The sequence below is a fragment of the Rhineura floridana genome, chromosome 20, assembly GCF_030035675.1.
Source record: "Rhineura floridana isolate rRhiFlo1 chromosome 20, rRhiFlo1.hap2, whole genome shotgun sequence".
In the NCBI taxonomy this organism is placed as follows: Eukaryota; Metazoa; Chordata; class Lepidosauria; order Squamata; family Rhineuridae; genus Rhineura; species Rhineura floridana.
This window is the reverse complement of record NC_084499.1, coordinates 21950500-21978145: the sequence shown is the minus strand read 5'-3', so window position 1 is coordinate 21978145 and position 27646 is coordinate 21950500. Positions and strand designations below refer to the sequence as shown.

The 27646-nt window shown below is 46.4% G+C and overlaps 1 protein-coding gene and 1 long non-coding RNA gene across 3 annotated transcripts in view; one reads left to right on the top strand and one right to left on the bottom strand.

Annotated features, from left to right (window-relative positions):
* On the bottom strand, positions 1-24218 carry QSOX2 (quiescin sulfhydryl oxidase 2). 2 transcript variants are annotated; one of them, XM_061603885.1, is made up of 12 exons: positions 23777-24218; positions 16324-16424; positions 15588-15636; positions 15029-15137; positions 14620-14710; positions 12590-12735; positions 10826-10969; positions 9140-9269; positions 6482-6604; positions 5355-5505; positions 1913-2101; positions 1-765 (listed from the first exon to the last, which is right to left on the bottom strand). In XM_061603885.1, the coding sequence occupies exons 1-12, from the start codon at positions 24042-24044 to the stop codon at positions 236-238; spliced, it is 2031 nt and encodes a 676-aa protein (XP_061459869.1). In that variant the 5' UTR covers positions 24045-24218; the 3' UTR covers positions 1-235. The 2 variants fall into 2 exon arrangements, with proteins under 2 accessions (XP_061459869.1, XP_061459870.1); XM_061603886.1 differs by having other exon boundaries at positions 15029-15134.
* LOC133373749 (uncharacterized) overlaps positions 24211-27646 on the top strand; it is a 19466-nt gene continuing 16030 nt past the window's right edge. Inside the window, exons 1-2 of the long non-coding RNA XR_009759743.1 lie at positions 24211-24562; positions 25265-25368. This is a non-coding gene — a long non-coding RNA (uncharacterized LOC133373749). The remainder of the gene's footprint in view (positions 24563-25264; positions 25369-27646) is intronic.

Sequence of the window (27646 nt, the reverse complement as noted above, 5' to 3'; positions counted from 1 at the left end):
AACATTTTAATGTTTCTTAAGTAAACGTGTGTGTGTGTGGTGTTTGACTTTTGCAGGCAAAGTTTTGAATCCAATCTGTCCCACAGAACATCAGTAAGTGAACAAAAGTGACAAAGGGCAGCACTTGTTTTTCAGAACAAGTAATACTGTGTTTTTGAAAAAATCCCTGATCATAAATATTAAAGCTACAGGCTGAGCACAGACTGTAAAAAGATTTGGGCTTCCAGTTTAAGGTTTATACATAGGGGCGGTAATATCTCACTTTCCAGCGCTTGGACCTCATCCGGAAAAAAAAGTACATGATCATTAAAAATAACGATGATGCTACATAAAGAAGAATGCATAGGCTCATGTCAATGTTAGAAAACCCGACCCCAAGGAAGGACACCGCCTGCTTCCCTTCCTCCCCCACGCTGGCCTCAGCAGCCTGCTTCCTTCGGCCTTTGGCAGAGCTGTCTTTCGCTGTCCGTCTTTCCAAGATTCTAGATTCTGAATCCAGCCATTCGTCTGGGTCTGGGCTCTTGCCCCCGCCTGTCTGGCTCTCCTCCTCAGATGCGCCTTTGTTCCCCTCGTCTTGAAGACCACTGCGGCCCTTCCCTGTGTAGTTGTACACGAAGTTGCCGCTGTCGTAGTGGCGCTTCAGGAATTGGAGGACTTGGGCCTCGTTCCAGGCGGGCGGACCTTTTATTTCCTCATGGCACGCAGGACAAACATCAGGAGTTGGCCACTGGGCTTTAGGGAATTTGGGGTCTTCATTCAAGCCACCTGTCGGAAGAGGAAGGAACAAACAGGAAAGCCTCAATGGACCAAGTTAGTTCAGGAGTCCTGAGTGAATGAATTAAAAACCAAACAATTAAAATGGCAAATTGGCTTATGCATAATTTGGTATTAACCTCTTTATTCGTCCAGAAACTCTTTACTCATGAGGCAAATGGTTTCCTTTCCCAAGACAGATGGATCAGGGCAAGCCAACCTGAAGAATCTTTAGGAGTCAAGGATTTGCCAAGGCAACAGAGAAAGCGAAACCAAAGGCCCTTCCCTTAGACTCTGGTAGGTGGCGGCTTGGGCCTGCCCACCGATTTTGGCTGGCCTGGCAGGTGCAAGATGACAACAACAACAGTGCCTCTTGGCAGCAGCATTTCAACGTTCCACATGCCTGGTGGCTGAGGAAACTGTGCCCTTAAAGGGCAAGGAAAAGCCTAGACTTCTCCAAAGAAGCAAACCAAGGCCAATTTCCTTTAGTGTTTTAGGTAGCAAAATGCATTAAATGCAGCATAACAGGCAGCAGTAGAGAAAGGAAACCAGCCGCCTCGAGTGTCTAAAGGAGATTTATTTCACTCATTTATGGATTTAGGCCACCTGAGAGCTGGCTCTCTCCTCAGCACTGAAGACCACTGCAAGTAAAATCCCAGCCCTTCAAAATAAAAGCCGTAACATTTTGTTGTGGGTATACACTTGTTTTATCTGTTGTCTTTAAATGTGTTAAACCTCCAACAATTTAAAAATTTGCTAAGGAAATTACTGAACACCAACAATGACTTACAAAAGAACAGCCCTCAAAGAAGCCTTTGCCTGCTATATAACATTGGAACTTAAGGCAACCCAATATGCAGACAGACACTTGCCAAACAATTATGTAGGAATATTCAAACACTAATTAACCCATAAGAGGGACCAGACCTGGTCCGATATCCTAGTTTGTAAGCCACACTCAAAGCAGAGTTCCCCCGTTCAACAAGCTATGAAGATCTGTTGCTCAATGCCAGGCTTGTTGAATAGAATGCAGTGTCCTGGGAAGTGGCGTGGCTGACTAGACGGAACCCTGGAGAGGAGCCCCATTTTGTTGTACCTCCAGCAAGAGAGAAGACACAGGACCACCAAAACAAACACCCAAGGCTGCTTCGGCCTGTACCTGCCAGCCTGGCATTCACCACATTGTGCTTCTTCCAGAGCCACACCACGGCCTCATCCAAGCTCTTCACTGAGTCCAGAGACTCTCTGGCCATTTCTTCAAAGTGCTGTGCGCATGCCCTGCACCCAAAGAACTCCTGGACATACTTCTGCATGATCTGCAGGACCGCACGGGGATTGTCTTCAAAGCCTGCAAGAAGCAATGTGCCAACTCTGTTAGATCAAAACACAAGTAAGAAGCCCAAAACAAAGCACGTAAATGCCTTTTCAGCACCCGCTGGGGGGCACTGACAGCTCAGTGGCAAATCCCACAATCTGCATGCAAGGCAGTCTAGGCTCAGGAAACTCCATTTAAAAGAGTCTATGGTCACAAGGCTATGAACAGCCTGATGCTCTGACTGTCTAAGGCAGATCCAGATGTTCTGAAGATCAGCGGGGAGTTGCCACTTGCCTCCATCTTAGGACCAGCTGTAAGAAAGAATACAGCCAGCTTCTGTTGCACCTAAAAGCCTTATTTGAGAAGTGCACAATGTCTCATGAACTCTCCCAAAATTGGACTGCCCTGCTTCAGAAAGAAGCTGCTGCAGGCATGCTTGATGCTCAAGTGGTGCAGCACTTCGTGTCACACGTTTTGATAACACAGATGTTGATGGTTGTGCCATTTGATTTGCTCTCCTTTTCCTCCAAGTGCCCACCGTCTCTCGAGAGTTTAACATCCCCATCTAAAAGAAGAAGCATGGCATTTAAGAGAAGAGTTTGAGGTGCTTTAACTCACTTGGGCAACAAAAAGCCTGTTGGGCCGTTTAAGGCTTCCCTTCCACGCCATGCAAGTAGTGAACTTGCCTTGCAATGCAGCCCCCTGCTGCACCCACTCTCGCCCGTGCGCTTTGAACCCCCAATCCTCTCCCTTTGTGGACTGTGGAGAAAGCAACTTAACAGACCTAGTTGGGAATAGTCTGTTGGTTCAAAGGGATATTCCACAGACAAAACTGTTTGCATAACCCCTTTTTGTTTATCCTGAGAGGGGCCTTTCCACTCACCTCAGCTGCAGGGGAAGGAAGGTGTAAGGGCAAACAGAGGAGCTGCCTTCTCCTGAGCCAGGCCACTGGTCCACCTAGCTCGGTATCGCACACACTGACTGGCAGCAGCGGCTCTCCAGGGCTTCAAGCAGGAAGTCTCTTCCAGCATTACCTGGAGGATGAACCTGGGACCTTCTGCCAACAGGGCTACGTCCTCCCCCTATTCACCCTTTCTTTCCAAACAATGTATTTAGGTGAGCCCACTTGCCCCCAAACAGGGCAAACAGCAGCAGCTTGGGGGGGGGTGGCTTATCTCAGGACAAGAGGGAGGGGGAAGCCTCACCCCCACCCCCACGCAGAAAGTCATTGCAGCCTGCAAAGGAGGCAAGTTAATAACCCCCACGAACCCACAGAAAGGACTCGGCTGCAGCTGCTGCAGGCTCAAAAGGCCGCAGCCAGGCAGGACTCTGCTCTGACCTCCATGAAGGCCCAGAACCCTGAAGGGCAGACAGGTGGTCCCTGGAAGCACTGCAGAGGTGCCTCCCAGCGCAAGCACATGCCCTAAACACCACTAGTCTTCATTTTAGGCAGGCCTGCCTGTACAGAACATTCAAAATCTCACCATAAGACTATTTTGCAGTAAGTTAACCTTATATTTTTGTAGAAAGTTCTTGGGGAACAAAACAGGGAGCTAACTCATTTGGAGAAACACACAAGTTATCTGTGGGGAAGCAGATCACTTGCACTGAAGTCACTAGCGAGAATATACCTCTGCTCCCTTTTCTGCCAAAAAAAGGCCCCTTCTCAACAGTTTAAGACAAGCAGAAACCACCAAAAGGCTTGTGGTGTTAGTGTTTCTTTGATGAGTCCCAGGCTGCATCCTGCATAAACAGCTGCTGCAGCTCCCCACATAATCCCCACCATCACTGCCACTTTCTCTTCCCCCTCAGAACTGCTGCAATTCTGGGTAACCCTAATCTTTAAAGTGGGCAAGAACCATAAAACCCCACCTGTGACTGGGAGGATTAGGGGGCAAATCAGGCTTTTTAGTAGATGGGATTTAAAGCAAGCAATAAGAAGAGAGAGAAAACCTCCCAAGACATAATCCAGCCGCCCCAGAGGCTGACCCAATTCTTTCTGCCATAAGAAGCGATCATCAATAATACAGCCTGGCTCAAATAGATGGCAAAGTGAGTTGAAGACACACGTGTGCGCATGCACACACAGGATCTAAAGAAGCAAACTTCAACCTCGCTCCAAAATGGAACTGGCTAAGAACTGACTGACATAAGCTCGAGGTTAGGACTGTGCATTTTGCAGTGAGCAAAGTCCTGGAGAGCTGCACCTACCATGCAGGTCTTATTGCAGTGCTCCAAAACATGCCTCCTCTGAATGTGAAAGGCCCCCCTTGCGACCACAGAGTACAAAGAATGCTATTCAGCTTGCCTGGAATTAGCAGATTGAAAATGCAGGCTCTAGCTTTGAGATATTTGAGAAAAAGTGAAGGTGAAAACCTGCAGAATTTCCAAAGCTTGAATGAGCTACCTTCATCCTCTTTTTTGGGGACTAAGCAATCCATGTGAAAAGAGGAGGTAGTATCTATTTATTTAATAAAGTTGTATCTTTCCTGTCAAAAGGAGCCCAGGGTGGCAAACAGGTGATAACACTAAAAACATCTATAAAACATCTCTAAAAACAAAACATTTAAAAATATATTTAAAATTTTTCAAAAAACATCTTTAAAAGCAATTCAAACAGAGATGCAGACTGGGATAAGGGTAACTGGGGGGAAAAAGACTTGTTGAAAGAGGAAGGTCTTCAGTAGGCACCAAAAAGAAAACAGATGGTGCCTCTCTAATATTTAAGAGGAGTGAATTCCAAAAGGTACGTGCCACAACAGTGTAAGACGGGATCTGAACGCCCTTACCTGCCGAGTGCAGTGACCGACTGGGTATTCTGGTCTCAAACTGTGGTAGACCCTTTAACTCTCCATAGTCCGGGGGGGGAGAGAGAGATGGCCCCTAAATTGTGTCAGGAATTAAACACACGCGCAGAGCTCTTGTGCCACTCTGTTTTATACCCTGCCTATGAAACTCTTGGGATGTTTTTAAGGTGTATCCTTAAAAAGGCAAGTGTGAATGTGCCAATCATGTGTGTCACGTGATGGCCCTGGTTAGGAAGCAGAAACTGGCAGTGGCTCCTGGCTGAAGGCAGCACCCTAATTTTGCTCCTGTGTAATATGCAATGCGGCCTTCAGCATATAACCACCCTGGGCTCCTACCGGGAGAAAGGGCAGGATATTAATCTAATAAATAAATAACGGCAAGAGGAAAGAGTCAGCATGGCCATATGAGGCTGAGGCTGATGGGAGGGCCCAAAGTCAGGGAAGGTTGCCTTGAACTCTCAGAAGTGTTAGCCTCCTACCTGTATTGAGCAATGCCTTTGGCCGAACTGCTGCTTGAACCGTCAGTGTGTGGAAGAGCTCCCAGAAAGAACAAGGGTACCCTCTCCGCTCTGGCCTGCTGCCCTGGCAACCAACCCACCGGATGCGGCTGGAGAGAAACAGTCCAGAAATCTAGAAAAGGCAAAATATTCACAAAGATCTCACACTTAACACACTCCAAATTAGGAAGATGCTGTTTACGTAGAAAGCCATTGTGAATCAACGCTTTGGGGGCGGGGGGGGGGATCTCAATGTGTCTTGGAAATTATGAAAGTTGAAAACTCATATTCATTTATGTGAAATCCTAATTTTTAGTCCTTTGGTGTATTTGACAACACTTTTTTCAAGGATTAGGAACATGAAATTGACGCCTACTTAATTATTATACATGTGTGTATTCAAAATGAAATATGAAAGATAAATAAATACATGTGTTCATCTACAAGTATTCCCCACCTTGCATGTAACCTTCTTGCCAGTACGTATCGTTACATACCCTGGGCGTGCTAGAGTCTTACTCGACTGCAACTTAAGCGCCATCACACAGAAAGGCTCAGAGCAGGGGTCGTCCCTGTGCAACTGGCAGGCTGGCCGTCACAGAGCCCCCCTCCCCCCTCCGTCAGCAGCAGAGAGCAGGCGTGGCACCACAGAGGATTCTGCCAGGAGTTAAGGGCAGCTGCGTACAATCACCAACACAAGCCACTTCGCTTACTCTAAAAAGAAAATCTTGATCTGTAAACTGATTAAATGCCTACAATAAAAGCCACCAGTGTTGGAGGCAGCAGGCCTCTCTATACCAGTTGCTGGGAATCAGAAGTGGGGAGTAATGCTGCTGTTGCGCTCATGTCCCGCTTTGGGGCTTCCCACTGGAGCACCCAGGTGGCCCTTGTGAGAACAGGATGCTAGAGAACTAGAAGGGCTCCCTTTGGCCTGATCTAGCCGCCAGGCTCTGCTGGCATCCTGAGACACATCACCCGTGGGCGTTGTTTGAAACGCTCCACGTCACAGAGGCCGCTCTGGGTGCGAGTGGAGCTGCTGGACAGCAGGCATCTTGAACAACCCCTCCCCGCCTGCTCAAGCTGCCTCTGTGGGCTGTGAAGTGGCTTACCCGCATTTTGTTGTTGAGCAGGTCAAGGATGGCATCGTAAGGGATTTTGTCTAATGGGAGGCTGAGCAGCCACACCTGCAAGGTCTCCAACAACTTCATAACGGGCTGGTGGCCAGGAAATAGCTGTGCGGAAGACAACAAGGTCAGTCACATCTTACAGCTTTATTCTCACCAACAGATGCTATCCATTCATGGATTTGTTTTTTTTCCTTTAATCTTTTTTTCCTTTCTCTGTAAAGGTTCAATCGATTTGAAAAAGGGAAGATGAAAGAAAGCATGATTGAGGTTCATGAACTGTGAAGATGGCAAAAGGGAGCAGCTCTACTTGCTTAGCGTACTAGAATCTCCAGTCACCCGACCGGAAAATGACGGGTTGCAGACGCAGGACAAGCACAACAAGGAGCTGCTCTTTCATGTAATGAATAATTAACTTATGGAATTAATTGCCACAAGACGCTGCAGTTGCCAATTGCTTGCATGTCTCTCTCCACAGTTGTCCCGTGCTCAGCTACCACAGACGACAACTTCAGGGGCAACCTGCTTCTGAGCGTGAGATGCAGTAGGCTGCCTCCCCCCCACTGCTGGATTCAGGATACTTTTGGTCTGACCCAGCAACGTGTTTATGGTTCTGTGCGGAGTACAGGAACCTGTCTCGAACTGAGCCAGACCCTTGGTCCGTCTAGCTCACTACTGTCCACACTGGCTGGCAGCCGCTCCCCAGGGGTTCAGGCAGGAGCCTCTCCCAGCCCTACCTGGAGGTGCCACTGTGGATTGAACCGGGGCCCTTCTGCATGCCAGGCAGATGCTCTGCCGATGAGCTACAGCCCTTCCCTCAACTAAAAACAATGCAGAACCTCCCAAATAGGCTTGCCAAAAATGCCATATTAAATAGCTCTTTAAGAACACCCACCCACTATACACGCTACTTAAATCAGTTACGACTCTTATGCATTCAGCATCTGCACCAATGTGGTTATTTGGGTAACTTTCACATAGAACTGCAGCTGGGTTTGACTTCCCAGAGAATATTGATTTTGCAGCCAATGGACTGTCGAGGACTCCTGTAACAACCTGTAACCCTTCTGTTCGCCAGGAAAATACAGCTAGCACACTCAGACCAGGAAACAGAGGAATTTTGCTTTAAAAGCTGCCCTGACTTTCTGAGTGAAAAGTTACATCAAAAGCAAGGAGGAAGGCAACAAGCCATGAAAAAGTGACTTTGGGCAGCAAGCTTTTTGGACCTTTACTGGTCAAGGAAGTCATCAAGAGCTGGGGCAGCTTTGCCAGATCCAAACTACTGCACAGGGTTTTATGGCTCAGAATCAGCATGATAACCCAAGTCCCCAATGTGGAATAAGGAAAGGCAGATTTCAAGCACAACTGACACAGGACTCCGCATGCGAATCTCAAACAATCTCATAAGGGTTTCTCAGAGGGACCACGAAGAAGCTCAGGTCTTAGAAGGCAGCGCTGCTAATCCTACAATAATCAAAATCCTAGGCCTGAACACTGAGCAAAGATTCCAGCGACTTAACAACGCTCTAAGTGCTATTCTTTAGAAAATGAGTACAGTGTAAGACATCCTGTAATCTGGCATCAGCCAAGCTGTTTTCACACTGAAATGTTTATGCTCAACAAAATGGAGTTAAACTCTTAGGAGGGGGGAGGAGGGCCGGGAAGGAGAAGCGGGGAGCAAAGCTCAGGTCACATAAACAGGCTGGGGCTACAATTACACTTCTTTGTTGGAAGATACTGCCGTGTCTTCTTAATTTCAGAAAAAGGAATGCCTGGCTTTTGGTTGTTTATTTTTGGCAAAGCGTGCAACACCCCCCCCCACACCCCAAATTGGCACATTTGGAGAGAGCTATGGGGAGGAAAGGAAGGAAGGAAGAAAGGGACTCTAGGGAGATCCCATGGCAGTTTTAACACCACCTTCTTAAGTTGCTAGTTGGAAATTTCTGACAGGGGCAAGAGTATGCCTAAATAATTTTCACACAGGAACAAATATCTGGATGCCTCACACAACATTCTTCTTCTCTGACATGGATCTGCAATGAAGGCTAGCAATTAAAAGAGTATGCTCAAAACTCAGCTGTTAGCTGCTTAGATACACTTATTTTTTTTGGGGGGGAGAGGTTCCACATTGTCCATTTCGGCAAATACTCCACATTATTAAGAAGTTTTGCCCTTGCACCGACTCGTTTTTCTAACTCAGCTTTGACTTGACAGGAGTCTCCCAAGTTCCAAATGGAATTGATTTCTTCCAATAATAGATTATAGATATTTTAGCTTTTATTAACAAACTGATTAGCATCTCCACATCAGTCTCTTCAACCACTCTTTGCAAATGATTTAGCAGAGTACATAAAGAACTTTCAGGAGTTTCACATTGTGTAATCTACTCTATACAATATATAGAAAGTAGTTTCCCACAACTTTTTGATTTGCTACTTGCAAGGCAGCAACTCGCAACCTTGCTTTTAATTTGACCTTTGTAATGGGCTGCAAGGCCTGAAGCAATCAATCCTTCCCCTCCCTCCACATAAACGTATCAAAGTTTGCTTTATTAGACATTTCCTGAGGCTGACGAAGAGTCCTCTGCTGCATCAGATTTATGACACTGGTACAAATGCAATCAAAAGATCAAAAAATGTTTACCTTGGCAAGGAGTATAACAACATCCTTGAAGGTCATTAGCTTAGCTCCCTCCAGAGTTTTGTGAGTGGCGAGTTCTACCCTGAGCAAGTAATGCAATCCTGACTCAAGGTCAGCCATATACAGCTTAGATCTGGAAAAGAGACACACAGATGACAACTTTTCAAAGTGGCAGCTGATTTTGTTTGCACAGGGCTAGGAGGAAGGCAGGATCCCTAAACAGCTGGCATCAGCAACATTTCAAAACAATGATTAATCCTTAGCACCCTTTAATGTTGAGGACTCCCTAGTCTTCTCAGAAGCAGCCAGCATGTGCTACATTTCTTTATCCAAGCAGACCAAGTTCCAATCAGCTGTACAACATGCTCCAGACATGCTGGCAATGGACAGAAGACTGCCAGGACACAAACTGTTTCTGACATGTCACAAGCTGCTGCCATTGCAAACTTCCTGTTAGATCACTAAGCTGCTCAGAAACATCTCCTTCCGTCAAGACTTACCACAATCAAAAGCTGGGATCCAAACAGCTAATAGCCCAGTGATTGTTTTTAATGGCTTCTGACATGTCACATAATTTCAAAATGATCGCTGGAGCTGTTCAAGCAAAAGCAAATCTCATGGAACTGCTTTCACAGTACCGTGGCTCCTGGTCTGAAGTCAGAAGTGATCACGTACACTGGATTCATTGCTCTGGTCTGCTTTGGGTGCAAGAGCAAGGGGCCACCACCTGCAATAGCTTCCCCCTTCACATGCAGAGTCTCCCTCTCATGCACACACACACAGACTGGGAAATCTGTACAGACCCTTTTGTGTGCTGCATCTCAGGGCAAATCCTGACTGCACCCCTTGCTATAAGCATTGCTGTTTTCCTTTACACAAACCATTCCTTATTATAAATCATTATAATGATTTAGAAGTTGGAATGACTGGATTGTATCCAACAAAGTTTTATGCAAGAGCAGGTCCACCAAAATTTATGGACCTAAGTTAGCCATCTTCATTCATTTCAGTGGGTCTGCTCCCAGGAGAACTATCAATGTGTTTTTAAATTTGTATATTTGTTTTTAATGTTTTTAATTATTGTAAACCGCCCAGAGAATTTTGGCTATGGGGCGGTATACAAATGCAATAAATAAATATCATGGGATACAGCCCATCATCATCATCATTAATTGATTCTGACCTGTTTGTTTGGCCAAACGTCTGTGCTTTACTGTGACAAAGTAATGAAGTTAAGTACTGGTTCCTATTTTGCTTAAAGCAACCACCAATATTGAACAGTTAGTGAACTGAACACCTCACTACTACAGACAGTTAACATACAGCAGCCTTTGCCAACCGAGAGCCCCCCAGACATTTTGGATTATTAACTCCCATAAGCCCCTACCAGCATTGATGGGCATTGGTAGCCTGAAACATCTGGACAGCCCTAGCTTACACCAGCCTTTGCCATCTCAAAACAAACTCCACGGCTGTAATCTTACCAAGGACAGGTTGTAATCTTTTTGGACAGAGAATTTTACAGAAAACTTCAACTACAAATTCAGCTGCTTTCAGACACACACAAGATCATTACAAAATAAAAAGAAGCAACCAGTCTTTGAATGAGTTGGCTAAACTTGGAAAACGATATGACATTTATGAAAGATTATAAATTGCTACTGATGATAATAAATTGGAGTTGCTTACTTATCATAGTGTTTCCATTCCTTGAAGTCCAGGTTTTCTTCTCGGTTTTGCTCAATGGGCACTGGGAGCTGTACAGCCAGTTTTCTTCTGACACCAGGGAGTGACTTTAAATAGGAAGAAAAGAAAGACCGAAGAGGCTTCAAACTGTGTATGGAAGGACAGCATAAAGGTTAAAAAAAATACCCTTAAGCTAAACAGTGGAGAGGAATAACAGGGTCGCTACAGAAGGCAGAAGCTTCACTAGACTCGACAAAACTTCTCCTTTGACAGTGACTGGGAAAATGCAATTTCCTCTTCCCTGTCAGGCTTAGAAAAGGGCCCACCAGTACATCTGAAGCTGGATGTAGGCCCAGAGGCTGCAGAGCTCCTTGTAAAAAGAGTTCTGAGAAACTCTCTCACTAGGCACAATTAAGACAATGTGCACATTTTACTACGGCAGCTGCTCTTTCTGACTGGGCCTAACAGTGCCTACCTCTCTTCCCAGCGGTCCCAGGAGCAGTCACAAGCATTTACTAGCAGCTAACAGGGGGAGCCAGTTGCTAATGACTTTCAGGAGGAATCTGAAAACATCCCTGTTTGCTTAGGAATTTAATGGCTGAAGGAACTGTTGCTGGCAGCCCAAAGATCATTGGATGGAAGAATGGTTTTAACCGATTTTAGAATGCTTTTCTTTTTGTTGCTATTAAATTGCTTTATTGATATGTTTGCTGCCCTGAGTTCTTTCAGGAGGAAGGACAGAACATAAATTCAACAAAATAAATAGTTTCACTTCCTAGGACATGCATATTCACTACTGTAAACTACTGGACTCCGCAGGAGGTGCCACATGACTCTTTGTTAAGTCCTGAGCCACTGCACGTGTGGCTTCTCCCACCTGAGTATGGCAGCAGCCAGAGAAATGGCACCTGCTGGCCCCCCATGGCAAAGTCCTCACCTGAATCAGGCCCCTACGCTACTGTATGGAGAACCAGCATGCCCAATTAAGCAAAGTTTTCAATCTCTCTTAAAATATCTATTTGGACATTTGCGATCGGGCCTTCAATTTCCTTTGGCACATCCTGCAAACAGGTAGCTTAGCTTAGCTTAACTGAACAGCCACACTTTATAGGGCAGTGGAGTTTTCCAGCTGTCTTACTTATTTATCACATTTGCACCCCCTGCCTTTCTTCCATTACAGAACTGAAGGTGGAATCCATACAGGGGGGGGCTCCCAGGCAGTCTCCCAACTAACATTCCACTTCCTTTTTTTTTTGCTTTTTTGTTCTTTCAAAAAAGGGGAGGAAGAAAAGTTATAATTTTCTATCACTTTTAATCACCCCATAAAAGAGAGACACACATAATGCATTAAAGCAACAAAAGAACAGCTGTTATCAATTGAGCGCTGCCCGTCTGCTATTTGGAACAGTCTTGCGGACCTTAAAGAGCACCCACCACGTTCCTCCTGGCTTCATACCGGGCAGAGGAAGCCACAGGGCCGCTCACCCATGCCACGGCTTAGCTCTAAGCAAAATGAGTGTTGATCAGCCATCGCCAACCTGATGCCCACTATACATTTTGGGCTCCTGCTCCCATCAGCCCCAGCCAGCACAACTGTGATGGGAGTTGTAGTCCAAAATATCTGGAAGGCATCAGGTTGGCAAAGGCTGAGTTATATAGAAGAACAAGCTTGGTGTAACCTGAGCTACCTTCCAACAGGAAACTAAAGACAACTGCCCCAAAGCTTATGAAACGCAGTGCCTAAAACGCGCATCCATTAATACTTACATCTTAATTAATCCATGAGATCCGTTTGGATAGATCAGGTAAGATGAAGGGACTGATGTAATACTGAACTTCTCAAGAAAAGCTGCATCAGAATTTAACATTCGTTTTACTGTGATGTTTTCATACTGGCTCAAGTCTAAGATAACCTGGACGGGGGAGGGGGAAAACACACACATGATGCTGCAGCAAGTTGACCTAACATGTTTCAAAGAAAGGCAAAGTTCACACTAAGGGTGCAAACATGCTATGATCTGCTTCCAACAGGCCTGTGGATTATGCCAGGGAGAAGACCAACAGCCCACTCATGTTTATTCTGAAGTAAATCCCACTCTGTTCAACAGGATTTATTTGCAAGCAACGATACCTGGGATTGCTGCATTGATCTGATGACATACCCCCTGGGTAAAGGTGACCTCAGATCCTAGGCCTTGGTTAGTTCTTGGGTGGGGGAGGGAGAATTTCTTAATATAGGGACATCAGCCCTAAAACAAATCCTAGCTTCTTTTCATTTCCTACTTCCGAATCCTCAGAACCTTTTACCATCACATTTTCAAATGCATCTCTGCAATAATCAGGACTAGAAATGGCAGGTTAAGTCTCAGGTTCCAATAAAGTCAGATGGCATGCAGGTCAAACACCCTGCAGAGTGTTCCACACTCAATCAAGACACATACACACCCTCAGCCCGGATGATTTTTGTCCTTATGCTTTTCTTACCAGTTTGGCATTTCAAATCCCACCAACATTTTTTTTTAAAAATTCAATAAAATGTTTTTTTTTTAAGAAACCAGAACATTGTGCACAAACAGAACCTCACCTGCCTGCTGTACCCTTTGATGAGTTGGGCTGGCTTGCTGGTGGTGCGGATAAGGCCTCTTCCCGTTAAGATCTCTCAGCCTTGTAAAGGTCTCTGCTTCTCCAAGGCCCGTTTAACCCCTCACTGATGGAGGCAATCAATTTTCTACACAGAATACTGCAGGGCTTTTCTTGTTTTGTTTAAAAAGCAAATTCCAAAATGTAGCATTCTGGGCCTCAACAAGGTGCCCTGCAGTGCCTGGAGCAAAACTACGCTGCACATTTGATTCAACATCCAACACATGCCATCGCCTGCCTGCTTCTGCTTCAGGTGGGCCATCCCCTCCCTCACCACCAAAGCTGTGCAACACCAGACTGTCCTGTGCAGGAAAAGAGGTGGTGAAGATGCCGTCACACACCTGGCCCAAATCGGCTCAGAGTTGCCTTGACCCTCCAACACGTTCAGAAGAACTAGGTGTCCAGGAGGCTTTTGCTTAAAGCATAAGGTTTTTAATGGATCTATTGTCAGTAATCTATTCATGTTGTGAGCTGCGTTGGGATAATGGTGGAAAAGAAGGAAGACGGGTAAATGAGTAAGATCTTAAATGCAACGCTCTGCAATTTCTACACGTCACCAGCACTATATGGATCCCCACAGATGCAAAGAAGCAGTGCTCACGCCACAACTTACAGCTGCCTCTTCTACTAGGGCAGGTTTATCAGCAAACATCACTCTTTTGCAGATGTAACTCTTAGCCAGGGCTTGTTTCCCTCACTCATGGGTAAAGCAGCATGGGTGACCTTCACTGTACATCTTGAACCTTAAGAAGGGTTGAGGCAAAACCACAATTGCTATGTCTGCACCACAGCCCAGGCACACAATGTGGAGCTTACACCGAGCACTAATGCTCTAGGAGTAAAACCATGTCATTGTGAAACATGATAATTCTCTCTTGTGATGCTGCAATATTTTACAAAGTTGAAAACTGAAAAAACAGACTTCTCCTTGGTGGGGAAGGAATCTAAAGCAGTCAGAAAGAAGACGTGCCACTTTCTTTTTTTAAAGCATTCTGCCCAAGCCTGGCTCAGTCATGAGTAGTGCTATGCCATCATTCCCACCACATGAGAAAGGTCACTGTATAAACAGCCCTCTCTCTTGACACCCAGGATTGCAATAAAATATACTAAGTCATATTTACTTAAGAAGGGGATAAAGTTTCCAAAGACTACATTACCTCTTGCCCAACATACGAGTTTGCGCTTTCAAAGATTATGGCAGTATAATGCTGAACGTTTTTATCAAAAAGAGAGAACATTTCTTCTGGCCTTAAAGAAAACAAACGGACAATCGTTATTTGACAGCTTCACAAGAGCAGGAACTTCTCAGTCACCGCATCCCACAAACCCCCTTGAGTCCAATTCATGGGCGGAGCTATGCAACCCTGTTGTGCAATTGCATGTGGTCATTTGGGCCAGGGGGTATCACTAGAAGGAGAGGCTGACAAACACTGTTAGGCAAAGTTATTTGTTTCACAGGAATAAAAGGAAGTCTTCTCTTCATACGGCTCTTTGGAAATATGGCCCTCCCACTGCCCACCCCCTGCCCCCACCTCACAGTGCTTCTATAGTATGTAAGGCACTCACACAATTGGCTCCAAAGGGGGACAAGCAGGAGGTTTTGTCTCCTGGGAATGGTTCTGCAGGAAATCAATCATGGTCTGACGGACTGTCTGAACTTCCCGATCAGAGCCTGCTAAGGAGAGAGGAGAACAAGTCACTCCTGTGCTGATTCTTAGCCCAAGGACCCCTTTGCCCCCCACAGGAACGTGCACTACTGATAAGCACAGCGTTTCCACCCAAAACCTTCTTCGGACCTGTTGGGGGAACTTTCAAGGACAGCAGAGGTGCCTTCGAGTTGAGTGCGGCAGTAGTTACACCAGCATGTCCAGGAAGATCCTGCCAAAGTCCAACATGGAAGGCAGGGAACTTTATTTCAAAAATCTTTTAATTTTGAGATTGACTTTGTCAATTATAGATGTTACTGCTTTGGGAATGTACTTTAAACGTTATAGTCTTAAATTATATTTTCTGTTCAGCTGCCTTGATTTTCCTTTAGTATTTTGATACAGGAGCCTCAAGTGTGGCTGTGCAAGTGTCAATGTTCTGGGGAAAGAATGGACATTTTCTAGGAGAGCCATCTTACCATGCTGGTTTTCTCCCGTTGTAAACTCCTTTGTAAATGCTCTGAAATACTGGGAAGGAAAAAAAGAAAATAGTTTTCAGAGTTAGAAAGATTTTGCATTATTTTAACTTCATGGGTTTTTTGTACTGTTTTCAGACTATTTAGCTTTTTTCTGGTATGTGTGTAAATCACTATGACACACATATGAAAGGTAATTAATAAATTACTACATAATACTAATAATATATGGCCTTTTATTTAGTGTCCCCCAGAGAAAGGTTTGTCTCCTATTTTGGGGGGAGCAGGGGAGATTTGCGTTTTGTTTTGTTATCAATAAAGAAACCAATGTGTTGTTTCTTACATGACATTCTCAAACAAGTACCTGACATTAATTGTGATAGCTTGTTTCAGTGACCAACTGCTGTGAAGCATTCTGTTTAAATGTTTATGATCTTGGCTCAAACACCTGTAAACGGCAATGTTGTGATGACCCAGGATCTCATACTCCAAAGTAAATGGACAAAAGGATCCTAAAGCTCTTGCTGCCAGAGAGCCCAGAGCTGTCTGGGATTACATTTAGTTGCTCTACAAAAATTTAACCACTTGGGCAACCTTAACTACTGGCACAGGGATCACAGTCACCGCAGTTTGTGCAATAAGATTCGGGGCGGGGTGGGGAAGACCCCACAAACATTTCAGTCTGCGTCTAACCAAACGGAACAATAAAAGTTTGTTTTGTGTGCATGGAGTTGCTTACCCTGAAAGTGGGATAGTACTGAATTCCGTACTCTTTACACGTCTCGTGGTTCCCCTCATCCCCACAATCCAGCACTCCAATTCTTATGACAGGTTCCCACCCTGAAAGAAAAAGGGGTTCTTGCATTACTGGGTAGCAATTGCCCATTCCCACTCAATTCCCCAAGTACACCACAGCCCTGACTTAAAGGCAAAACCACTTCCTCAAGCATCCCCCCCCCATTTACAGCATGGTCCCTGGAGGGCCTTTTCATCCTGAACATCTAAAGCTGTAGGAGTCCTGCAAATCTCAACAGGTTGCTGCTATCAGAAACTTATACGCTAGTTAGTCCAGATGTAGACAGGGCCTCTGTAAAATGCTTTGCCAGTTGTTACCAAGTGACAGCCGGTAAGCAACAGGCCTTGGTTAAGTATTAAGAAGACACATGGGGAGTGCCTGTCTCCAATCACAAAATATGGCAGTCACTGGAGAAAGGCAGCCAACCATGGCTTGAGGGTGCACGCCACTGGCATTTAAACACACACAACCAGGCTTTAAGCTGAAGTTGGATGTACATTACATGACCAGCTCTGAGTCTACATTGCCCAGCAAATCACAGCTGAAAGTGACCTCATAGGACTTGGTTTCCAGACCTCTCACCATCCTGGCCACCCTCCTCTGGACAGGGTCCATTTTGTCTATGTTCTTCTCAACATATGGCACCTAGACCTGGATACAGCAGTCCAGATGCAGCTTCTCATTTCTCATGATATATACATTCTGCTTCTGTTAATGCACTTTAAGTCAACATTGGCTTTTTTAGCAGCTGCATCACACTACGGGCTCAAAGAGCAATTCCAAAGCAGAGTTATCCCAGGGCAGCCTATTTTGCTGGCCTCCTCCATACAAACACTGCAATAGACAGGAACTGCAACCAGTATCTTAAGAGAATGAATTGGTTGGTGTCTCTTGATTTCTGTGTGGCTGGATGGTAAACAGGTTCCGCTTCCCTCCATGAAACTCAAACCTGCACCTCTGCTCTGCTCCACTCACTCACGCCTCTCCTACCTGCTCAGATGTTACTGCGGTCGCCTACTGTTCCCAGAACATTAATCAGATTGGCTCCCATTAGAGTAGCTGACCCACATAATAGATCAGAATATTTTAAAATCTGTAAAAACATACACAGGAAGATCACATCCACTCCAGACACTCAAAGCACATTTTAAACACACACCTTCACCCAAAGAATCCTGGGAACTTTAGTCTACCCCTCACACAGCTGCAATTCCCAACACCCTTAACAATCAACAGTTCCCAAGATTCTTTGAAGGAAGCCAATTGCTTTAAATGGATGGTTTGGATTTGACCAGAATTGTGACAGAAGAGCACTATATTGGGGTGAATTGACATCCAGAACACCAAAATGTTTGCAAACATTTAGACAAAAGGCAAGTTACTGAAGCTACTACGGACAGCTGCGCCATCTACAAGGGTTAACATGAACTATGGCAGTAACATTTCATGGTGCTCTGAGTAATCAGCTTAATCCACCCTGTTGGAGAAGCCAAACGGCACAAGAATCTCTGAGTCTATCTCTTCCCGAATTCTCAAGTTGCATATAACCAATATAGTACAGTTAATTCCTCATCTGTTGGCACTGCGAATCGCAACAAGCTGGGGGCGAGGAGAGAGAGAAAGAAAAGCTGCTGGAGCTGCTAGAGCCACTTATATTGCAGTTTCCAGGTGAACCAGTAGAAAAGTTAGAGAGACCTGACATTTTCCCACAGTTGTTTAGCAACAGACAAGTTATGACATGATCAGCTGCAGGGGAGAGATTATAGAGCCTTAGGAACAGCTGGGTAGTTGGGGCAGAAGGCTTGCCCAGTGATCCACCCGTCTAAACCCTGACAAAGAGATCAGGCCCTGCCCTTTATCACCATTAACAACAATCCTGGCCAGGGGTCACCAAATACTCTTCATGGCTTGAACAGAGATTTGAACCCAGGTCTCCCTTGTCACAGCCCAACCACTATATATCACACTGGCTCTTCACTTGGTGAGGTGTATACTATGGCCGAATCCCGGGGGGGGGGGATCGATGGAAAATGGCTGAGTTAGAGCAGTTTACAAATTTGACTCCAAGGTGCATGGGTCTCATATATTTGTGCCCACCCAAGCCATAACTTTAAGAACATAAGAACATAAAAAGAGCCTGCTGGATCAGGCCAGTGGCCCATCTAGTCCAGCATCCTGTTCTCACAGTGGCCAACCAGGTGCCTGGGGGAAGCCCGCAAGCAGGACCTGACTGCAAGAAACTTTAATTTCTCATTTTGTTACTTTAGATACCATCAAATACCCAAGGATGTTGCAGGGATCTTGCCCTTTATGGTCTGGTGAAAACGTACTGTGAATTCATAATGCTATGATGTCTCTATCACCCATGTAAATATTCCAGCTGCTTAGGGTCAAGTTATTCAGCAGATACTTACTGCAAGACCATCTTTCCTGCATAAGGCCTTTTCCTAAAAGAAAATTGCAATCAGCAGACTGAAGGAGCGTACCACTGCAGAAGCCAGCAGGTTTGGCGGCCAGGCAGTGGGGGTTAGGCAGAGGTGAGAAGAGAAGTTGCTCTGTGTGTGTGTGCACATACATGAGAGAGAGACACAGAGAGAACTCACAACTGCTGCTATTCCCTATCAGTAAAATGCACAAATGATTTCCTCAACAATACAATTATAATTAAAACTTATACAGGGAACAATAAACATTGCAGTATCTCCTGTCCCCAACAGAACTGCTTCAGGCTTCGGCAAGTCTGGAACGGGGGCCTTGAAGCTGCATTTGGGGCTCACAGAAGCAAGACAGCGGGAGGATGGGGGAAGAACAAAAAAGGGGCACTTCCTGAAACCTTCCCCCCCCATGTTATGAAGTGATGTGCACCCCAAACCAGCATGCTTTATTGCTATATATAGGGAGGTTTTCACAGAACGGGAAAGGGGGAAATTATTCCATAAAAATTATTTGGGAAGGGTCTAATCCTCCCTCCAAGATACAATAAGATGGCCTGAGGGCTGCACCACCCCGCTGCGAGTCCTCCAGGGGTCACATGTCAGCAGTGGGCATGGCCACCCCAAAGTCACAGAACACCCTCCGCTCTTTGACAGACACAAGCATCACACACACAGCAAACATGCAAGCCTAGTTGTCCAGGTCTTTGGATCCTGGGTATTTATGGAGACTTTTATTTGAGAAAACCAGGAATTTTTTTTTTAAAGAAACATATATAAAAAAGAAATCATCCCTTGCTTTCTCAGAAAAGGGATAGGGAAAACTTGGAAGCCTCTCAGTTTGCTGCACTGCTGCAGAAATGTCTTCCTCCCTTGTCTTTGTTTTCCTTTGGGAGAGCAAACGCTCTGACTGGCCTAGCAGCTGAACAGACCCCAGGCTCACTCCGCAGAGTATCTCTGAGCAGCAGATGGGGGAGCATTCACACAGGCACACAATAGGTAGCAAGTGATTTTGTCACAGAACACACAACAAGCTCAGAAAGTTTGGCTTCGGGTGATCTGTCTTATTCATGATTCAGCACCACTTGGGCTCTACCCTTCCCCACCTGTCTCCCAACCCTCAAAGGACAATGAACAGGAGCATTAAAAAGCCAAATGCAAATGGATCGCTGCACAACAATGCAGGCCCATCTCAAGACAAATACTTGGTTAAATGCACCAGCTGGGAGGCGAGTTGTTCAGCATTCAACAAAGAGGGGGAGAAGGGAGCCAGTGCTCTCTGTCCACCCTCCCCTTATGCTGCAAGTTGGAGATTCAGAAGCGCCAGTTAGCATAATGGACAATTGCTAACATACTAATAAAAATGACACAAACCTAAATGCTAAAGGTGGAAAATGGGTTAATGCAAACTCCATTATGTATCCATCCCAGTTTGCCAGGATGCTTACACCAAACCTTATGCACATCTACTTGGAAGTAAGCTCCACCAAGTTAAAAATCCATGTACACAATACCATTAGGCAAGAATGCAGGTTAATATCATCAGGCAAGAACTGCCAAAATTCCTTCCCTTGGCTGATCTTAGTAACTGAGCAGGTTGATATGGAGGCCTCTCGGGTATCCAGGCCCCAAGTTCTATACAACTTTATAAACCCACATAAGTCCCCTGAAGTGCGCTCAGCAGCGTATTTCCAGCCAGTGCAGTTCTTTCAGGGTTGGCATTAGGAGCTCATGGCAAGGCCACCTCCCAGAGAACCGTAGCCACAACTTCTGAAGGGCAGCTCCAGACAGAGCACATCACAGTAACCCAATGTGGAAGTTACCAGCACAGGGGTCACTTGACAAGGCCTTCCCTGTCCAGGGACAGCCACAGCTGGCAAGATACATTTTGAGAAAATGCTGAGAATCTCAGCTTTCACACAACAGAAAGACCAAACATCTAAGTTTTGTGGCTATGAACAACAACAACAAAACCTTGAAAGGACAAAAGTTACTGTACATTTCAAATTCCTTAAGAGCAAGAACTGGGCCTGAGCAGGACTTTGAGGATGGGGATCAGGGCTCCAGGGTCCTTTCCCATGGGAAGGAGAAAATTATTCTAAATATTCAGCGCTACAGAAAATGAATACATCTGGAGTGGTAACATACAAAAATTTAATTGTTTGAGTACCAAATACTTACCATCCCAGTTATGATGCACCATTACCATACATGAACAGCAAAGATATGTGACCCACGCTGCAAGAAATTTAGTCTCAGCTAGAGCTGCCTTAAGATAGATTTCAATTGAAAAGAAACTAAAGTTTTGACCACATATGAAATTCTCAGTTAGTTCATCCATGTCCCAAGGGCCACAACCCTCTTTTGACTGTACAGGTGCATCTTAAATGTACCAGGTTGTAACACCTGCTTTAAAAAGAAACAAGATTTAACTATCCAGAACACCTTTTATTTACTGGAGAAGCTCTATTGGTCAAGTCAATACATTTTTTTTACAAATCTTGAGTTGAGAGGTGTTCACTGCAGCAAGGAAATTCTTACTGAGTTATTATAAGACAAAACTGTTTTACCAGCACACAAAACAGCATGTTTCACTGCCTTAAGTTACTTCTGTATCACAGTGCTGAAATGAACTCTGATCTTGACAAATTTATTCTGATTCTCAGGCTGTTATAGCCTATGCATTTAACTCAGATGGACTTATTTCTGAGTAAATGTGCAACTGAATTGTGTTGTAAGAATACCAGGAGATGCCTTGATTTATGACAAAGTCTTCCTTTTCCTCCAAGGACAATTACATAAAGAATTAGGGGGGAAAGCATGTCTCCTCTGTGGCAAAACTTTTATTTTCTACCAAGACCCCCCTGTCAGTACCCAGTGCTTTTCTCCTTAAAAAATAGATAAAACTGCTTTCCTATTAATGTTCAAAGAAACAACTTTATTCCTATATTGTCTGTGCACTGCAGTTCCTTGAAAGAATGAGACTAAGTTTGTGTTAGCCTCTCACCATGTTGCATACTGAAAAGCTCTCTCAAAGTCCATTCCCCCACAACAGTTTTCTCCTGGAGAATATAATCACAGCAAAAAGACTCTCTCTAGCTAGGAAACTCTGTTCAGGGAGACAGGTTTAAACAGTACATGAATGTATGAGCTACAGCCAGCCAATAGTCCTCTCAGCAAACATTTAAATAAGACAAAGAGAGACATGGCACAAAAGGTTCACTTCACCCTAGAGCTAAATTTGCTAAACCTCATCCGCAGCCCTCAGTTTCGCAGCACACCTGTTATGCAGACAGCTTCCCTTACCACCTGCTTTGCATGCAGAAGGTTCCAGGTTCAATCCCTGTCAGCATCTCCAGGTAGGGCTGAGAAAGACCTTTTCTGGAACCATGGACAGCAGCTGCCAGTCAGTGTTCACAGGACAGAGCTAGGTAGACCAGTGGTCTGTCTCCGTATGACGTAGCTTCCTCTGTCCCATTTGTACTCCTCTGCCTGGCAAACCTAAAAGGGCTGCTTGCTTCACTCTCCTCAAGTGGCTCTTTGCCAGGCTTTCTAGAGCAATGAGGGCGCTAGAGCAGTTATGATGGGAGCCTGTGACATGTTGAGAGGACACAGAGAATGACACAGAATCTACTGAGCTGGTTTGGGCAGGCTCTGTTAGCAACAAAGTGTGTTTGTTTTCAATGTGCTAATCACAACACCCTGAGCCAGGAACCTGGAGGGGGGGGAGGATAACTTGATGGCTTCTTTTCCCACACTCTGAACCAGGAGCTGGAGCAGGGAGGAGATTTCCCATAGCAGATGCATCTCGTAAAAGGCTCCCATTTTGTGCTCCACTGAAGCCTCAGAAAGTTGGGAAATGAAAAGGGAAACATTTTGGTAGAAGGGGCTGCTGGAAGGGTGTGTGTGTGTGTTGTGTGTTGTGTGTGGAAGGGTGCAATTGCCCCCACTGGGCCTCATACGTGAATAGGGCTTCATCAGCATTGACAATGATGGCTACAATTGCTTAAGGAACATGCTGCCCTCCTCCAACCAGTGGTGTGCAATCCCTTGCCTTCTCAGGCCTGCACAGAGATCACCTAGAAACACATCCACAATTCACAGGCAAGAGAGTTTCAAGGGCAAGTCTCCCAAGTGTATGGAACCTCGCCTGGCACATCAAAAACCGTTTGGGTCTCCAAATGCATCGTATTGCAAGCCTGGAAAAGTAAAGAAAACCACCCCGCATAGTAAGCCGCCACCTCAGGCCGAGTCAGGCTGCAGACAAAGGAGGTTGTGGCCCTCCAGATGTTGGGCGACAACTCTCTTCATCCTCCCTGAACGTTGGCCTTACTGGGTGGGAGGGGGCGTAGGGAGCCAAAGGCCAAGAATAATGGGGGGGGTCAAATTGGGGAAGGCTCAGCCGGGAGACGCAGGTTCAAGCCCCATCCATCCAAAGCCAGGAAGATCACGCAGGAGACCAGGGCTAGGGACTCCCTCTCAGCCTGGCCTACCTTTTAGGTCTGCTGCGAGGACAAAACGGCCCAGTGGCCCCATTTAGCCATGAAGCTCGCTGGGGCATCGTTGGGCCTTCCTGGCCTGAGACCAACGAAGTTCTTCTTAGAGCAGACCCAGTGAAATCAAGGGGCCCACGCTCATCAGGCCCATTCATTTCATCGGGTCCACTCCACCGAGTAGCACTGGATCTCCTGTTCGGTCTCTCAGGCTAGCCTACCTCACGGGGTTGCTGTGAGGCTGAAACGGAGGGGGGGAGAAAGAGCCACGTGCTACCCCCTGACTCTGGGGAGGGGGGAGAGAAAGCCTCACGAGAAGACCCCCCAACCTTCCCCCGGGGCTTCCCCTCACGCAGCGCCTGAAGCCGGGCGGCGGCGGCGGGGGAGCGGAAGAGGGAGGGAGCGCCCGGCCTCGCCCCAGCACCTTCTTTTTCAGGGGGTGTCTCTGGTGGGGGCGGGGGTCCCGCTCACCGTGGACGTCGCCGGCCAAGGCCCTCCAGGTGGGTGCGAAGGCGACGCAGTGCCCGCAGGCCGAGGAGTAGAACTGCACCAGCCAGGCCGAGGGCGAGTCCCGCAGCGCCCGCAGCACCGTCCCGGCCTCCAGCACCCACACCGGGTCCACGCCGGCCTGGTACAGCCGCGCTCCGGCGGGAGCCGCCAACGTCGCCGCCAGCAGCACCGCGACCACGACGAGGCAGGCACGGTCGCTGCTGCTGCTCCTGCAGCCATCCGCCTCCATGTCGGAGGGAGAAAAGGAGGCGAGCAGGAGGAGGAAAGGAGGCGAGCAGGAGGAGGCGGCCTGGCGGCTAGGCCTCCCTTAGCAACGGGCCGCCGGCCTTGGAGACGGGACGGGCCAGGACCAGGGGGCGCGGCCAGGCGCCCTCTCCCAGTTGCCCAATCAGCTGGCGAGGCCGGCAGAGGGGACGGAGCGGTGAGGCTGCCCCCTCCCAAGCGCCCGCCCCCTTTGGTGCCGCCATTAACAGGGAACGTGCGGCGGCGGTGCTTACACGGGAGTAAGGCCCGCTGTAGTCGGCCTGGTTTTCTTCCGAGTAGACCCCTGAGGGCTCGTGCTCCGCTTTGCCAGCTCACGGCGCGGCCCGGCTGTTTACTGCTGACTGTTCGAGTTGTCAGTCGCCTGTTGCGCAAAGGAGGAGAAGCACCAAGTGCCCTTGAGAGCCCAGATGAAGCGCTGACGTAATGGTGCATCTTGAAATTGTTGTAGCCCGCCCTGGGACCTTTGGCTGAAGGGCCAAGAAGGTCAACAACCATTTATTATTATTATTATTATTATTATTATTATTATTATTATTATTATTATTATTATTATTATTATAATAATTAATAACAACAACAAATTCCTGTACGCCTCACCCGCCCATGTCAAAGCCCCTGTGAAGATCAGGGCAACTCCCAACGAAACCCACACAGGGATTGCAGCCTCAGCAAGGTTGTTTATGAACAATCCTAGCCCTCTTGACATTAAAAAGAAATCTAAGCGGTACACAATAAAACCACAGAAACACTGTATTTTGGGTGTTCCTTTCTTTTGTAGGATAAATAATTCCCCTTCTTTCTCTCTCTCCACACACACAGACAAGCAGGCACTTTTTAAAGCCTCAGACAGTACCTGGGATAGGCTTGCGCTGAATCCTGGTCGTATGCTGTTAGTCACTGAAATCATACATTTATTAGAGTGTCTAATAAAACAGGAGAGCCAGTGTAGTGTAGCTGTTAAGGTCTACGACCTGGGAGACCAGGGTTCGAATCCCCACACAGCCATGAAGCTCACTGGGTGACCTTGAGCCAGTCACTGCCTCTCAGCGTCAGAGGAAGGCAGTGGTAAACCCCCTCTGATTCGTAGGGTTGCCATAACTCGAAATCGTCTTGCAGGCAGTCCATTTCCATTTTCAACAAAACAGAGATATTAAATCCTTAACAGTTTTTTACCTTCTTCAGCAGCTCAGATGGCGAGGATCAAAGGCTACCATCAAAGCCGAAGCGGAGACATTCAGAAGCACTGTGCCTGCTGTAGCTGAGCAACGCCAAGTGTGGTTACCCTGTAGGTAGGTGGCAGGGCCACGTGGGGTTAAGGTCTCAAACTAGGGTTGCCAGGGGTCCAGTTTTTGCCCAGAGACTCTGGATTTCTGTGGGGCTTTCCAGATCTCCGGACTCTCAGCTTTCATTTAAACAAAAATAAGTTTCTAGGTGGTCTGGTTCCCGAGATATACACTAAAACGTCATATACATATGTGCAGATTTCTGATTCCAAAAGATGTGCATAGGTCGGTTGTTGTTTTTACTGTATACTAAATACGCCATCCTGGGATTTGCACTCAGTGGTATAAATGACACTGCAGGCCTTGCCAGTGAGATTTTGCTTGACATCATAAGTTCCACTGGACAGAGTGCTCTTGAAGTTAACTGTCCCCCCATCCTCTAATAAACACAAGAGATATATAGTTTGAATTTACAAGAATGTGATCCGGGACTGCTGATTAGTAAGTTAAGTACAGGGCTCACAGATAGTCTGCATTGATTCAGAGGCTGGCAGGAACTATTTATAGCATGAGGCTTGCTGATTGCTTTCACAAGACATTCAGAGTTTGCTAACAATGGTTAGCTTTCCCTGATTGCCAGGAACCAGAGCACAGCTCGGATTAATTTGATGGTCCATTTAGGTCAGCCTTCGCCAACCTGGTGCCCTGCAGATGTTTTGGACTACAACTCCCATCAGCCTCAGCCAGCATGGCTGTGCTCCCATCAAGCCCAGCATCATAGGGCCATGCTGGGTGGGGCTGATGGGAGTTATAGTCCAAACCCTCCAGAGGGCACCAGCATATCACGGCAATTTTCATAGTGTGTGTCAGGTGTGGGGAACCTTTAGCCCTCCACATGTTGCTGAACTACACCTTCCATCAGGCCCTGCAGCGGCATGACCAATGGCCAGGGATGATGGAAGTTGTAGTTCAGCAACATGTGGAACAGTGCCAAAGAATCCCCACCACGTGGCATATGTTGTGGCATTGACATGTTTCATGTTCTGCCAGCCAAATCCTTTGGCCCAGGAATGGGGAACCCCCAAACTCTCCAGAACTGACTGGATTAACCGTCGTCTCAGACCATGAGCCCTGGGGCTGATCAGAGTTGGAGGCCAGCAGCTGGAGAGAGGCAGAGGTTTCCGGTCCCACCTACGGCCTTTTAACTGGAGTGCAGGATTGCACCCTTCAACTCATACATGAACCAACTGCAGTGCCTCTCAGTCTGGTGACAGACCTGCTGCTAGTAACGCTTTTCTGTTTCCCCCTCTTTGGTATGTAAATGGTAAAACTCCTTCAGAGAACCTGTGAAGAACCCCACCCTTTTCTTTCCTATCTAGTTTTAGCCCAGAGAGTTCTCTGCTTCTGGTGTGTGTTTGGATTGTGCGTGTGTGTTTTAAATCTGTTCTCAGTTCAGGAAAGTGATTTGTTCCTTGAACAGAATTTAAATGAACCGAAGCATTTCAAGCTCAAGGAGTGGAAAATGGGGCAATGTTTATATATTATGGAGGCCATTGTTTTCAGGGGCTGTTCAGAAGAATTGCAGCACGCGTGAGAGTCCAAGAAAGATGGATTACAGAAAAATTAAATGCAGAGTTTAACTGAGAAATAATCATTTTCTATGAAAGCTAATGACTTCTCTTGAGGCTGGTACTAAGATTTATTGACCCAAGAGGTTAATATTGATCAAAGCCACAGCAAAGAAAATATTAGACCTTGAAAGAAGAATAATCTTGATATTGAAGCCTTGCCACTGACAGAGCCGGACAATATATCTGGCTGTCAGCACGGAGTGTGTTGGACACATAATGGTAAGGGGTATTTAATATGTTTGCCATGTTCTGCACCCGCCATTTTTATTCCCCATCTGTGCTCTTGGTTTACAGCTAAGTACTTCTTCTCCAACTCAGTTTACTGATTAATCTGTTCTAAAGGACTGTTCTGCAATTGCAACACTTAGTTGAGACATGTCCTTGATCCTTTTAGTTTTTTTTAAGTATGTAGTCTGCCCTCCAAAAATTCCACCCTGAATTTTGATTATGCCGTTCCTTAAAAAAAAATTCAAAGCAGGGGTACCCTGGATTAAACTACATCACCCCTGACCATTGGCCATGCTGGCTGGGGCTGATGGGAGCTGAAGTCAAACCGCTCCCCTACCTATCCAACCAATCACCTCATGCTCTTTATACCCAATAAGGCATCCTATCAGGAGGTCTGTTCTGCATGATATCAAAACTAGGCCTCTAGTGTGGTGGCACCTGCCCTTTGGAACCCCCTCCAATTGCACATCAGACAGGCGCCTTCT

What these genes read in the sequence shown, in the direction of transcription:
- QSOX2 (XM_061603885.1), bottom strand. Translation starts at nt 24,044, where the DNA reads ATGGAGGCGGATGGCTGCAGGAGCAGCAGCAGCGACCGTGCCTGCCTC. An exon ending in TTGTTATACTCCTTGCCAAG is followed by an intron (nt 6,605 to 9,139) that starts GTAAACATTTTT and finishes TCTTCCGCACAG; the next exon opens with CTATTTCCTGGCCACCAGCC. An exon ending in GGTGAATGCCAGGCTGGCAG is followed by an intron (nt 766 to 1,912) that starts GTACAGGCCGAA and finishes CTCTTCCGACAG; the next exon opens with GTGGCTTGAATGAAGACCCC.